Source organism: Bombina bombina, chromosome 1 (assembly GCF_027579735.1).
Source record: "Bombina bombina isolate aBomBom1 chromosome 1, aBomBom1.pri, whole genome shotgun sequence".
In the NCBI taxonomy this organism is placed as follows: domain Eukaryota; kingdom Metazoa; phylum Chordata; class Amphibia; order Anura; family Bombinatoridae; genus Bombina; species Bombina bombina.
Genome location: NC_069499.1, coordinates 1,108,843,895 through 1,108,856,595, shown reverse-complemented (window position 1 = coordinate 1,108,856,595; position 12,701 = coordinate 1,108,843,895). Strand labels below are relative to the sequence as shown.

The 12,701-nt window shown below is 43.8% G+C and overlaps 1 protein-coding gene across 1 annotated transcript in view; it reads left to right on the top strand.

Moving 5' to 3' along the window:
* Nucleotides 1–11,637, top strand: part of TBKBP1 (TBK1 binding protein 1) — a 694,444-nt gene extending 682,807 nt beyond the window's left edge. Inside the window, exon 9 of the mRNA XM_053697656.1 lies at nucleotides 9,780–11,637. Within this exon, the coding sequence (XP_053553631.1) occupies nucleotides 9,780–9,908 (129 nt within the window). The 3' untranslated portion in view covers nucleotides 9,909–11,637. The remainder of the gene's footprint in view (nucleotides 1–9,779) is intronic.
* The last annotated feature ends 1,064 nt before the right edge of the window (nucleotides 11,638–12,701 follow it).

The following is a 12,701-nucleotide window of genomic DNA, read 5'->3' as shown; positions in this document are numbered from 1 at the left end:
GGAATTTGCTAGAAAATGCTGCTGATACCGGATTAATGTAAGTTAAAGCCTAAATACAGTGATTTAATAGTGACTAGTATCAGGCTTGCTATCAGAGGTATATACTCTGATTAATGTGCAATATAAAACGTTTGCTGGCATGTTTAATCGTTTTTATATATGCTTTGGTGATAAAACTTATTGGGGCCTAGTTTTTTTCACATGGCTGGCTTTATTTTTGCCTAGAAACAGTTTCCTGAGGCTTTCCACTGTTATAGTATAAAAGTTACAGTTGGTGCAGTTAAAATTACAAACTGTGACATTCAGCTTCCCTCAGCAGTCCCCTGCATGCTATAGGACATCTCTGAAGGGCTCAAAAGGCTTCAAAAGTAGGAGCTGTGGCAGTTGTTATGACTGTTTAAAAAACATATTTTTCATTTTGTTAATCTGTTTTTTGTATTTAGGGGTTAATCATCCATTTGCAAGTGGGTGCAATGCTCTGCTAACTTGTTACATACACTGTAAACATTTCGTTAGTTTAACTGCCTTTTTTCACTGTTATTTCAAATTTTGTCAAAATTTGTTTCTCTTAAAGGCACAGTAACGTTTTTTTATATTGCTTGTTAACTTGATTTAAAGTGTTTTCCAAGCTTGCTAGTCTCATTGCTAGTCTGTATAAACATGTCTGACATAGAGGAAACTCCTTGTTCATTATGTTTAAAAGCCATGGTGGAACCCCATAGGAGAATGTGTACTAAATGTATTGATTTCACTTTAAACAATAAAGATCAGCTGTTATCTTTAAAATAATTATCACCAGAGGATTCTGATGAGGGGGAAGTTATGCCGACTAACTCTCCCCACGTGTCAGATCCATTGACTCCTGCTCAAGGGACTCACGCTAAAATGGCGCCAAGTACATCAAAGACGCCCATAGCGATTACTTTACAAGACATGGCGGCGATCATGGATAATACCCTGTCAGCGGTATTAGCCAGACTGCCTGAATATAGAGGCAAGCTCGATAGCTCTGGGGTTAGACGTAATACAGAGCGCGCAGATGTTTTAAGGCCCATGTCTGATACTGCGTCACAATATGCAGAAGCTGAGGAAGGAGAGCTTCAGTCTGTGGGTGACGTCTCTGACTCGGGGAAACCTGATTCAGATATGTCTACTTTTAAATTTAAGCTTGAGAACCTCCGGGTGTTGCTTGGAGAGGTTTTAGCTGCTCTGAATGACTGTGACACAATTGCAGTGCCAGAGAAATTGTGTAGACTGGATAAATACTATGCAGTGCCGGAGCAGTTTCTACTTTAGCAAAGCGTACCACTATCCCTGTCGAGGACAGTTGTGCTTTTTCAGATTCAATGGATAAAAAATTAGAAGGTTACCTTAAGAAAATGTTTATTCAACAAGGTTTTATCCTGCAGCCCCTTGCATGCATTGCGCCTGTCACTGCTGCTGTGGCGTTCTGGTTTGAGTCTCTGGAAGAGGCCTTTCAGACAGCTACTCCATTGACTGAAATACTTGACAAGCTTAGAACACTTAAGCTAGCTAATTCTTTTGTTTCTGATGCCATTGTTCATTTGACTAAACTAACGGCTAAGAATTCTGGATTCGCCATCCAGGCGCGTAGGGCGCTATGGCTTAAATCCTGGTCAGCTGACGTGACTTCAAAGTCTAAATTACTTAACATTCCTTTCAAGGGGCAGACCCTATTCGGGCCTGGTTTGAAGGAAATTATTGCTGACATTACTGGAGGAAAGGGTCACACCCTTCCTCAGGACAGGGCCAAATCAAGGGCCAAACAGTCTAATTCTCGTGCCTTTCGAAACTACAAGGCAAGTGCAGCATCAACTTCCTCTGCTTCAAAACAAGAGGGAACTTTTGCTCAATCCAAGCCGGCCTGGAAATCTAACCAGGCTTGGAACAAAGGCAAGCAGGCCAGAAAGCCTGCTGCTGCCTCTAAAACAGCATGAAGGAACGACCCCCTATCCGGTAACGGATCTAGTAGGGGGCAGACTTTCTCTCTTCGCCCAGGCGTGGGCAAGAGATGTTCAGGATCCCTGGGCGTTGGAGATCATATCTCAGGGATATCTTCTGGACTTCAAAGCTTCCCCCCCACAAGGGAGATTTCACCTTTCGAGATTATCTGTAAACCAGATAAAGAAAGAGGCATTCTTACGCTGTGTGCAAGACCTCCTAGTAATGGGAGTGATCCATCCAGTTCCACAGACGGAACAGGGACAGGAATTTTATTCAAATCTGTTTGTAGTTCCCAAAAAAGAGGGAACCTTCAGACCAATTTTGGATCTAAAGATCTTAAACAAGTTCCTCAGAGTTCCATCGTTCAAAATGGAAACTATTCGGACCATCCTACCTATGATCCAGGAGGGTCAGTTCATGACCACAGTGGATTTGAAGGATGCTTACCTTCACATACCGATTCACAAAGACCATCATCGGTTCCTAAGGTTTGCCTTTCTAGACAGGCATTACCAGTTTGGGGCTCTTCCCTTCGGGTTAGCTACAGCCCCAAGAATTTTTACAAAGGTTCTGGGGTCCCTTCTGGCGGTCCTAAGACCACGGGGCATATCAGTGGCCCCTTATCTAGACGACATCCTGATACAGGCGTCAAATTTCCAAATTGCCAAATCTCATACGCACATAGTATTGGCATTTCTGAGGTCGCATGGGTGGAAAGTGAACGAGGAAAAGAGTTCTCTATCACCCCTCACAAGAGTGTCCTTCCTAGGAACTCTGATAGATTCTGTAGAAATGAAAATTTACCTGACGGAGTCCAGGTTATCAAAGCTTCTAAATTCCTGCCGTGTTCTTCATTCCATTCCGCGCCCGTCAGTGGCTAAGTGCATGGAAGTGATCGGCTTAATGGTAGCGGCGATTGACATAGTGCCATTTGCGCGCCTACATCTCAGACCGCTGCAATTATGCGTGCTAAGTCAGTGGAATGAGGATTACACAGATTTGTCCCCTCTACTAAATCTGGATCAAGAGACCAGAGATTCTCTTCTCTGGTGGCTATCTCGGGTCCATCTGTCCAAGGGTATGACCTTTCACAGGCCAGATTGGACAATTGTAACAACAGATGCCAGCCTTCTAGGTTGGGGTGCAGTCTGGAATTCCCTGAAGGCTCAGGGATCGTGGACTCAGGAGGAGAAACTCCTCCCAATAAATATTCTGGAGTAAAGAGCAATATTAAATGCTCTTCTAGCTTGGCCTCAGTTAGCAACACTGAGGTTCATCAGATTTCAGTCGGACAACATCACGACTGTGGCTTACATCAATCATCAAGGGGGGACCAGAAGCTCCCTAGCGATGTTAGAAGTATCCAAGATAATTCACTGGGAGGAGACTCACTCCTGCCACCTATCAGCGATCCATATCCCCATCCGGAGGTGTTTGCTCAATTGGTTCATCGTTGGGGCAAACCAGAACTGGATCTCATGGCGTCTCGCCAGAACGCCAAGCTTCCTTGTTACGGATCCAGGTCCAGGGACCCAGAAGCGACGCTGATAGATGCTCTAGCAACGCCTTGGTTCTTCAACCTGGCTTATGTGTTTCCACCGTTTCCTCTGCTCCCTCGACTGATTGCCAAAATAAAACAGGAGAGAGCATCAGTGATCTTGATAGCGCCTGCGTGGCCACGCAGGACCTGGTATGCAGACCTAGTGGACATGTCATCCTTTCCACCTTGGACTCTGCCTTTGAGACAGGACCTTCTAATACAAGGTCCTTTCAATCATCCAAATCTAATTTCTCTGAGGCTGACTGCCTGGAGATTGAACGCTTGATATTATCAATGCGTGGCTTCTCAGAGTCAGTCATTGATACCTTAATACAGGCACGAAAGCCTGTCACCAGGAAAATATACCATAATATATGGCGCAAATATCTTTATTGGTGTGAATCCAAGAATTACTCATGGGGTAAGGTTAGGATTCCTAGGATATTGTCTTTTCTCCAAGAGGGGTTGGAAAAAGGACTATCAGCTAGTTCTTTAAAGGGACAGATTTCTGCTCTGTCTATTCTTTTGCACAAGCGTCTGGCAGAGGTTCCAGACGTTCAGGCATTTTGTCAGGCTTTGGTTAGAATTAAGCCTGTGTTTAAACCTGTTGCTCCCCCATGGAGCTTAAACTTGGTTCTTAAAGTTCTTCAAGGAGTTCCGTTTGAACCCCTTCATTCCATTGATATCAAACTTTTATCTTGGAAAGTTCTGTTTTTGATGGCTATTTCCTCGGCTCGTAGAGTCTCTGAGTTATCGGCCTTACAATGTGATTCTCCTTATCTGATTTTCCATACAGATAAAGTAGTTCTGCGTACAAAACCTGGGTTTTTACTTAAGGTAGTTTCTAACAAGAATATCAATCAAGAGATTGTTGTTCCATCATTGTGTCCTAATCCTTCTTCAAAGAAGGAACGTCTGTTACATAATCTAGACGTAGTCCGTGCTTTAAAGTTTTACTTACAAGCGACTAAGGAGTTTCATCAAACATCTTCCCTGTTTGTCATTTACTCTGGACAGAGGAGAGGTCAAAAGGCTTCGGCAACCTCTCTTTCTTTTTGGCTTCGGAGCATAATACGCTTAGCCTACGAGACTGCTGGACAGCAGCCCCCTGAAAGAATTACAGCTCATTCTACTAGAGCTGTGGCTTCCACCTGGGCCTTTAAAAATGAGGCTTCTGTTGAAAAGATTTGCAAAGCGGCGACTTGGTCTTCGCTTCATACCTTTTCAAAATTTTACAAATGTGATACTTTTGCTTCTTCAGAGGCTATTTTTGGGAGAAAGGTTCTACAGGCAGTGGTCCCTTCCGTTTAAGTACCTGCCTTGTCCCTCCCATCATCCGTGTACTTTAGCTTTGGTATTGGTATCCCACAAGTAATGGATGATCCGTGGACTGGATACACTTAACAAGAGAAAACATAATTTATGCTTACCTGATAAATTTATTTCTCTTGTAGTGTATCCAGTCCACGGCCCGCCCTGTCTTTTTAAGGCAGGTCTAAATTTTAATTAAACTACAGTCACCACTGCACCCTATGGTTTCTCCTTTCTCGGCTAGTTTCGGTCGAATGACTGGATATGGCAGTTAGGGGAGGAGCTATATAACAGCTCTGCTGTGGGTGATCCTCTTGCAACTTCCTGTTGGGAAGGAGAATATCCCACAAGTAATGGATGATCCGTGGACTGGATACACTACAAGAGAAATAAATTTATCAGGTAAGCATAAATTATGTTTTTTCCTACAAAGCGTGATAGCTCTGTTTTAAGAACAGATTATGAGCAGTCTGAAGCTTTGGTAGCCTTATCTGATGTACCCTCACAACGCTCTGAAATGGAGGTGAGGGATTTGATGCCTGAGGGAGAAATTTCCGATTCAGGAAAGGTTTCTCATCGGGCAGAGTCAGATTCATTAGCATTTAAATTTAAATTGGAACACCTCTGCGTTTTGCTCAGGGAGGTATTAGCTACTCTGGATGATTGTGACCCTATGGTGGTCCCAGAGAAGTTGTGTAAAATGGACAAGTACCTAGAGGTTCCTCTATACACTGATGCATTTCCGATCCCTGAGAGGGTTGCGGATATTGTTACTAGGGAGTGGGATAGACCAGGTGTCCCTTTTGTCCCCCCCACCTATTTTTAAGAAAAGGTTCCCCATAACTGACCCTAGGCGGGACTCGTGGCAGACGGTCCCTAAGGTAGAGGGGGCTGTTTCGACACTTGCTAAGCGCACAACCATACCAATTGAAGACAGTTGTGCTTTTAAAGATCCTATGGATAAAAGGTTAGAAGGTTTACTTAAGAAAATCTTTGTTCAACAAGGCTTTCTTCTACAACCTATTGCCTGCATTGTTCCTGTAACTACTGCAGCGGCTTTCTGGTTTGAGGCGCTGGAGGAGTCGCTCCAGACGGAGTCCTCATATGACGAAATTATGGATAGAATTAAGGCTCTAAAGCTGGCTAATTCATTTATCTCAGATGCCGCTTTGCAATTAGCTAAGTTGGCGGCAAAAAACTCAGGCTTCGCCATTATGGCGCGCAGAACGCTTTGGCTCAAGTCATGGTCGGCCGATGTGTCGTCAAAATACAAATTGTTAAATATCCCTTTCAAGGGAAAGACCCTTTTCGGGCCAGAATTGAAAGAGATTATTTCAGAAATCACCGGGGAAAGGGCCATGCTCTCCCCCAGGACAAGCCTTTTAAGGCTAAAAACAAAGCTAATTTTCGTTCCTTTCGTAATTTCAGGAGCGGTCCCGCTTAAGCCTCTACAGCTGCAAAGCAAGAGGGTAACGCTTCACAGCCCAAGGCAACCTGGAAGCCTTATCAGGGCTGGAACAGGGGTAAACAGGCCAAAAAGCCTGCAGCTGCAACCAAGACAGCATGACGGGGTAGCCCCCGATCCGGAACCGGATCTAGTAGGGGGCAGACTTTCTCTCTTCGCTCAGGCCTGGGCTGATCTGTGGGCTTTAGTGATTGTTACCCAGGGATATCTTCTAGAATTCAAGGACTCCCATCCAAGGGGAAGGTTCCATATTTCTCGTCTGTCTACAGACATGACAAAGAAAGAGGCGTTCTTACGCTGTGTAAATGACCTACATACAATGGGAGTGTTCCACCCAGTTCCAATTGCAGAACAAGGGCTGGGGTTTTACTCAAACCTGTTTGTGGTTCCCAAAAAAGAAGTAACTTTCAGACCAATCCTGGATCTCAAATTTCTAAACCAATTCCTCAGAGTCTCATCATTCAAGATGGAGACCATTCGGACAATCTTACCTATGATCCAGGAAGGTCAATATATGACTACCGTGGATCTAAAGGATGCGTACCTGCATATCCCAATCCACAAAGATCATCATCAGTTCCTCCGGTTCGCTTTTCTAGACAAGCATTATCAGTTCGTGGCTCTTCCATTCGGTTTAGCCACTGCTCCCAGAATTTTCACAAAGGTGCTAGGGTCCCTTCTGGCGGTTCTAAGACTGCGGGGCATAGCAGTGGTGCCTTATTTGGACGACATCTTAATTCAGGCGCCGTCTTTTCACAGAGCCAAGGCTCACATGGAGATTGTATTGGCCTTTCTAAGGTCTCACGGGTAGAAGGTGAACATCAAAAAGAGTTCCCTGTCCCCACTCACAAGGGTTCCCTTCCTAGGAACACCAATAGATTCGGTAGAAATGAAAATTTTTCTGACGGAGGTCAGAAAGTTGAAACTTTTAACTACTTGCCGAGTTCTTCATTCCATTCCTCGGCCATCTGTAGCTCAAACTGAGGGCGATATTCAACGCGCTTCAGGCATGGCCTCACCTAGCTGCGGCCAAATTCATAAGATTTCAGTCGGACAACATTACGACTGTAGCTTACATCAATCATCAGGGGGGAACAAAGAGTTCTCTAGCGATGAGGGAAGTAACCAAAATAATCAGGTGGGCGGAGGCCCACTCCTGCCATCTCTCAGCAATTCACATCCCAGGTGTAGACAACTGGGAGGCGGATTTTCTAAGTCGTCAGACTTTTCACCCGGGGGAGTGGGAACTCCACCCGAAGGTTTTTGCCCAGCTGACTCAGCTATGGGGCATTCCAGGGTTGGACCTGACGGCGTCCCGTGAGAACACCAAGCTTCCTCTCTACGGATCCAGGTCCCGGGACCCCAAGTCGGCATTGATAGATGCTCTAGTAGCGCCTTGGTCCTTCAATCTGGCTTATGTTTTCTCACCGTTTCCTCTTCTCCCTCGTCTGATCGCCAGAATCAAGCAGGAGAAGGTGTCGGTGATTTTGATAGCGCCTGCGTGGCCATGCAGGACTTGGTATGCAGACCTAGTGGACATGTCATCTGTCCCACCATGGACACTGCCAATGAGGCAGGACCTTCTAATACAGGGTCCGTTCAAGCATCCAAATCTAGTTTCACTACTGACTGCTTGGAGATTGAACGCTTAATTCTTTCAAAGCGTGGTTTTTTTCTGAGTCAGTTTTAGATACTCTGATCCAGGCTAGAAAGCCTGTCACCAGGAAAGTCTACCATAAGATATGGTGGAAATATCTTTGTTGGTGTGAATCCAAGGGTCACTCATGGAGTAAGATTAGGATTCCCAGGATATTGTCTTTTCTCCAACACGGTTTGGAGAAAGGATTGTCGGCTAGTTCTTTAAAGGGACAGATATCTGCTCTGTCTATCCTTTTGCACAAGCGTCTGGCAGAGGTACCGGACGTTCAAGCATTTGCACAGGCTTTAGTCAGAATCAAGCCTGTCTATAAACCTGTGGCTCCGCCATGGAGTCTAAATCTAGTTCTTTCAGTTCTTCAAGGGGTTCCGTTTGAACCTTTACATTCCATGGATATTAAGTTGTTATCTTGGAAAGTTTTGTTTTTGGTAGCTATCTCTTCTGCTCGAAGAGTCTCAGAATTATCTGCCTTACAGTGTGATTCACCTTATCTGGTGTTCCACGCAGATAAGGTAGTTTTGCGTACCAAACCTGGTTTTCTTCCTAAAGTTGTTTCTAACAAGAATATTAACCAGGAAATAGTTGTTCCTTCTCTGTGTCCTAACCCATCTTCGAAGAAGGACCGTCTTTTGCATAATCTTGATGTAGTTCGTGCTTTAAAGTTCTATTTACAAGCAACTAAGCATTTCAGACAAACATCTTCTTTGTTTGTTATCTATTCTGGTAAGAGGAGAGGTCAGAAAGCGACTGCTACCTCTTTTTCCTTTTGGCTGAAAAGCATCATCCGTTTGGCCTATGAGACTGCTGGCCAGCAGCTTCCTGAAAGAATTACTGCTCATTCTACCAGAGCAGTGGCTTCCACATGGGTTTTCAAAAATGAGGCTTCTGTGGAACAGATTTGCTTTTTTTGGGAGAAAGGTTTTGCAAGCAGTGGTGCCTTCCGTTTAGGTTACCTGTCTTGTTCCCTCCCTTCATCCGTGTCCTAAAGCTTTGGTATTGGTATCCCACAAGTAAGGATGAATCCGTGGACTGGATACACCTTGCAAGAGAAAACAGAATTTATGCTTACCTGATAAATTACTTTCTCTTCCGGTGTATCCAGTCCACGGCCCGCCCTGGCAATTAAATCAGGTAATAAAAAAAAAAAATTTTGTTTAAACTACAGTCACCACTGCACCCTATGGTTTTTCCTTTGGCTTCTTAACCTTTGGTCGAATGACTGGGGGGTGGAGCTAGGGGGGGAGCTATATGGACAGCTCTGCTGTGTGCTCTCTTTGCCACTTCCTGTAGGGAAGGAGAATATCCCACAAGTAAGGATGAATCCGTGGACTGGATACACCGCAAGAGAAAGTAATTTATCAGGTAAGCATAAATTCTGATTTTTACCTCTGTGATTACCTTGTATCTAAGCCTCTGCAGACTGCCTCCTTATTTCAGTTTTTTCGACATACTTGCATTTTAACCAGTCAGTGCTGACTCCTAGGTAACTCCACGGCGTGAGCACAATATTATCTATATGGCACACATGAACTAACACCCTCTAGTTGTGAAAAACTGTCAAAATGCATTCAGATAAGAGGCGGCCTTCAAGGGCTAAAAAATAAGCATATGAGCCTACCTAGGTTTAGCTTTCAACTAAGAATACCAAGAGAACAAAGCAAAATTGATAATAAAAGTAAATTGGAAAGTTGTTTAATATTACATGCCCTATCTGAATCATGAAAGTTTATTTTTGACTAGACTGTCCCTTTAATTTTCATTTCTTTACACAAGATTTATCTTTATCTGTTCCTCTTACTTATCTTCTTTGTCTCTTCTGTCTCTCTTTATCTGTCCCACAGCTCCTAATGGAGACCGTAGATTCAGAGGTACGGAGCTGCCCCCTTTGTCAGCTGGCATTTCCAGTGGGATACCCAGATGATGTATTAATCAAACACATTGACTCACATCTAGAAAACAGCAAGATCTAAAAGGAGGATCCCTTCAATGAAGAGAGGGCTACTGGCTCCGAGTAGAGCCTTTCATCCCCCCAAGAACTATATTGGCACCCACGGAGCAGAATATGCTGCAGTGTATAGTAATACTTTTTTATACACTAATTCCATGCTGTATAATGATGCTGCGTATTTGTACACTGGTGATAAACACACTGCACTGTATAATGATGCTGAGTGTCCCTACACTAAAATAAACTAATGATGACAAGTATCTCTATACACTGAGCACGCTCTACTGCTATGGTAATGCTAAGTATTTGTACACTGATAATATGTTGCACTGTAAAATGATCCTTAGTATCTAAACACTGATAATGATCATGATGTACTGTATGGTGATGCCAAGTATCTGTACACTGGCAATTATCTGATTGCACACTGTAATGGACACATCACAATATGTAAAGATACTGAATCTCTGTACAGTGATGATGACCATGCTTTTGTGGATTAGATGCTGAGTATCTTATTGTTGTGCTATACCAACTGGCTACTCCTTCCAGTATAAGGGGCCCATACGGTGACAAGCCCCTGTCTTAATAGTAGAACCGAAACCTATTAGGTAACTGAAATGTTACCATCATTGACACCTAGAAAAGAAAGTAACCTTCCAAAGCAGTCAGCACCACTCCCTGAGCATAGTGAAAGTTTTATAACTCATGCAATACAAATGCCATCTTTCAAACAAGGAGGAGGAGGACTGAGATTCTGGAAAATTTGGAATCTGAAAAGATAGAAGTGCCAAAAAGTATTGAATGTGCAAATAAATGGACTTTACACCCTCCCTGCTCTAGTTAGCCTCTTTGTCGCCAGAGTGGCCTGCAGTATATTACCAAGATCTCTCTGTAGCATGCAAATCAATGTTTCAGTCAGGCCCTGGCACATAGGGGGTTAAATAAAAAGCTTCCTAATGGAGGGGGGCTCCTCTCACTTGACGTATTATACCTCAGCCCCCACCCTCTACGTGTATGTATATATATGTGTGTATAACTATATATACTTGTGTATATACACAACGCCTGCATATATGTCTGTATTCCTGACTTCTGGTCTGATGTCTTCCCACAATGTCTGGTCTACCAAAGCTGTGAACCAGGGGTGTCTGCAGAACATCACTGTTCATGTTAGACTCTGCATAACCCACATACTGCTCTGCAGTAGTGTGAGTGACAGGTGTGCTGCTCTGCAGTAGTGTGAGTGACAGGTGTGCTGCTATGCAGTAGTGTGAGTGACAGGTGTGCTGCTATGCAGTAGTGTGAGTGACAGGTGTGCTGCTCTGCAGTAGTGTGAGTGACAGGTGTGCTGCTCTGCAGTAGTGTGAGTGACAGGTGTGCTGCCCTGCAGTAGTGTGAGTGACAGGTGTGCTGCCCTGCAGTAGAGTGAGTGACAGGTGTGCTGCCCTGCAGTAGAGTGAGTGACAGGTGTGCTGCCCTGCAGTAGAGAGAGTGACAGGTGTGCTGCTATACAGTAGTGTGAGTGACAGGTTTGCTGCCCTGCAGTAGTGTGAGTGACAGGTTTGCTGCTCTGCAGTAATGTGACAGGTGTGCTACTCTGCTTGCGCAGTATTCTGCGTGATTTGCTGCTTTGAAGAGCTCTAAGTGACATGCTGTTCTGCAGACCACTCTGCTGCACCCACAGTTTATTTTGCATATTTCTGTCCTGTGAAAAAATTAATAAAAAGTGCTCTTTTTTTTAACAATGATCCGTCTCTCCTTTCACCTCACTGGTTTGTGGTTGATCTCACTGATTTTTACCATCGGTATATAATGATCATAAACATCCCCATTAATAAAATGGCAAGACTGAAGAGTGTAGATGGGTCAGAAGGAGCGGTGAAAGAGATTTGTGTTAAGTTAGAGGGGTTGAGATGAGATTTTGTGGTGTGTGGGGGAAGCAGCGTGAAAGAACAGAACTAGTTAATAATGAAGGTGGAGGGGAGATAACCTACATTTGGGGCATGACGGGGTTAGATGAGATCTTGTGGTCTGTACATGGAATGTATTTGGTGTCTGCATGTTTAAAGGGGTTCAGATGACAAAGGGGAGATCTAAAAAAAACTTTTGGGGTGATGCAGGGGGGTCATTATACAGGAGGGAAGGACCTAAGAACCTTTCTGTTAGCATAGAGGGGAGAGCAGAAAAAGGGAGCTGATAAATTGTGGTGTGTGCGGAGGGGGAGGGAAATGACAGAGATGACAGCTTGTGGTGTGTGTGGTTTGTGCTGTTTTCTCATTTTAAGAGATGGCAATTAGAGGATTTTGCTGTGTTAACCCTTTTTTGTCAGGTAGCGTATGATGCTTGGTGTAATTATGACAAGTATGGAATTAAAAATAAAATACCTATTCTTTCTGGATTTTAAACCTGAGTGTCCCATTGCACCTTTCACAGAATTCATGTAACATTGTGATGTGATTCACTAGTATACGTATGTCACTTCAATGTTCCCTCTAATCCTAGTTTTGTGAGCGGCCCAGCAGTGAAAAAGTTAATTAGAGCAATTAGCAAACACTACACAATGCAGACTGCAATGTGTGGTTCCTTTATTAACTGTTAAACTGCTGGGCCGCTCACAAAATTGTCTTTATTATTATGAATAAGAGGGATAGGGTTAGAGGGATAGAAGACTGGATATGTGCCTGAGTATATATATTCACTGTTTGTGCCAGACTTTGCTCGTATTTTTTATGAGCAAAATTCAGTAAAAGCCCTCTACGATTCACCAATGTTATTCTATGGAGCTGATTAATTAAAGGAAGATAGTAATTAA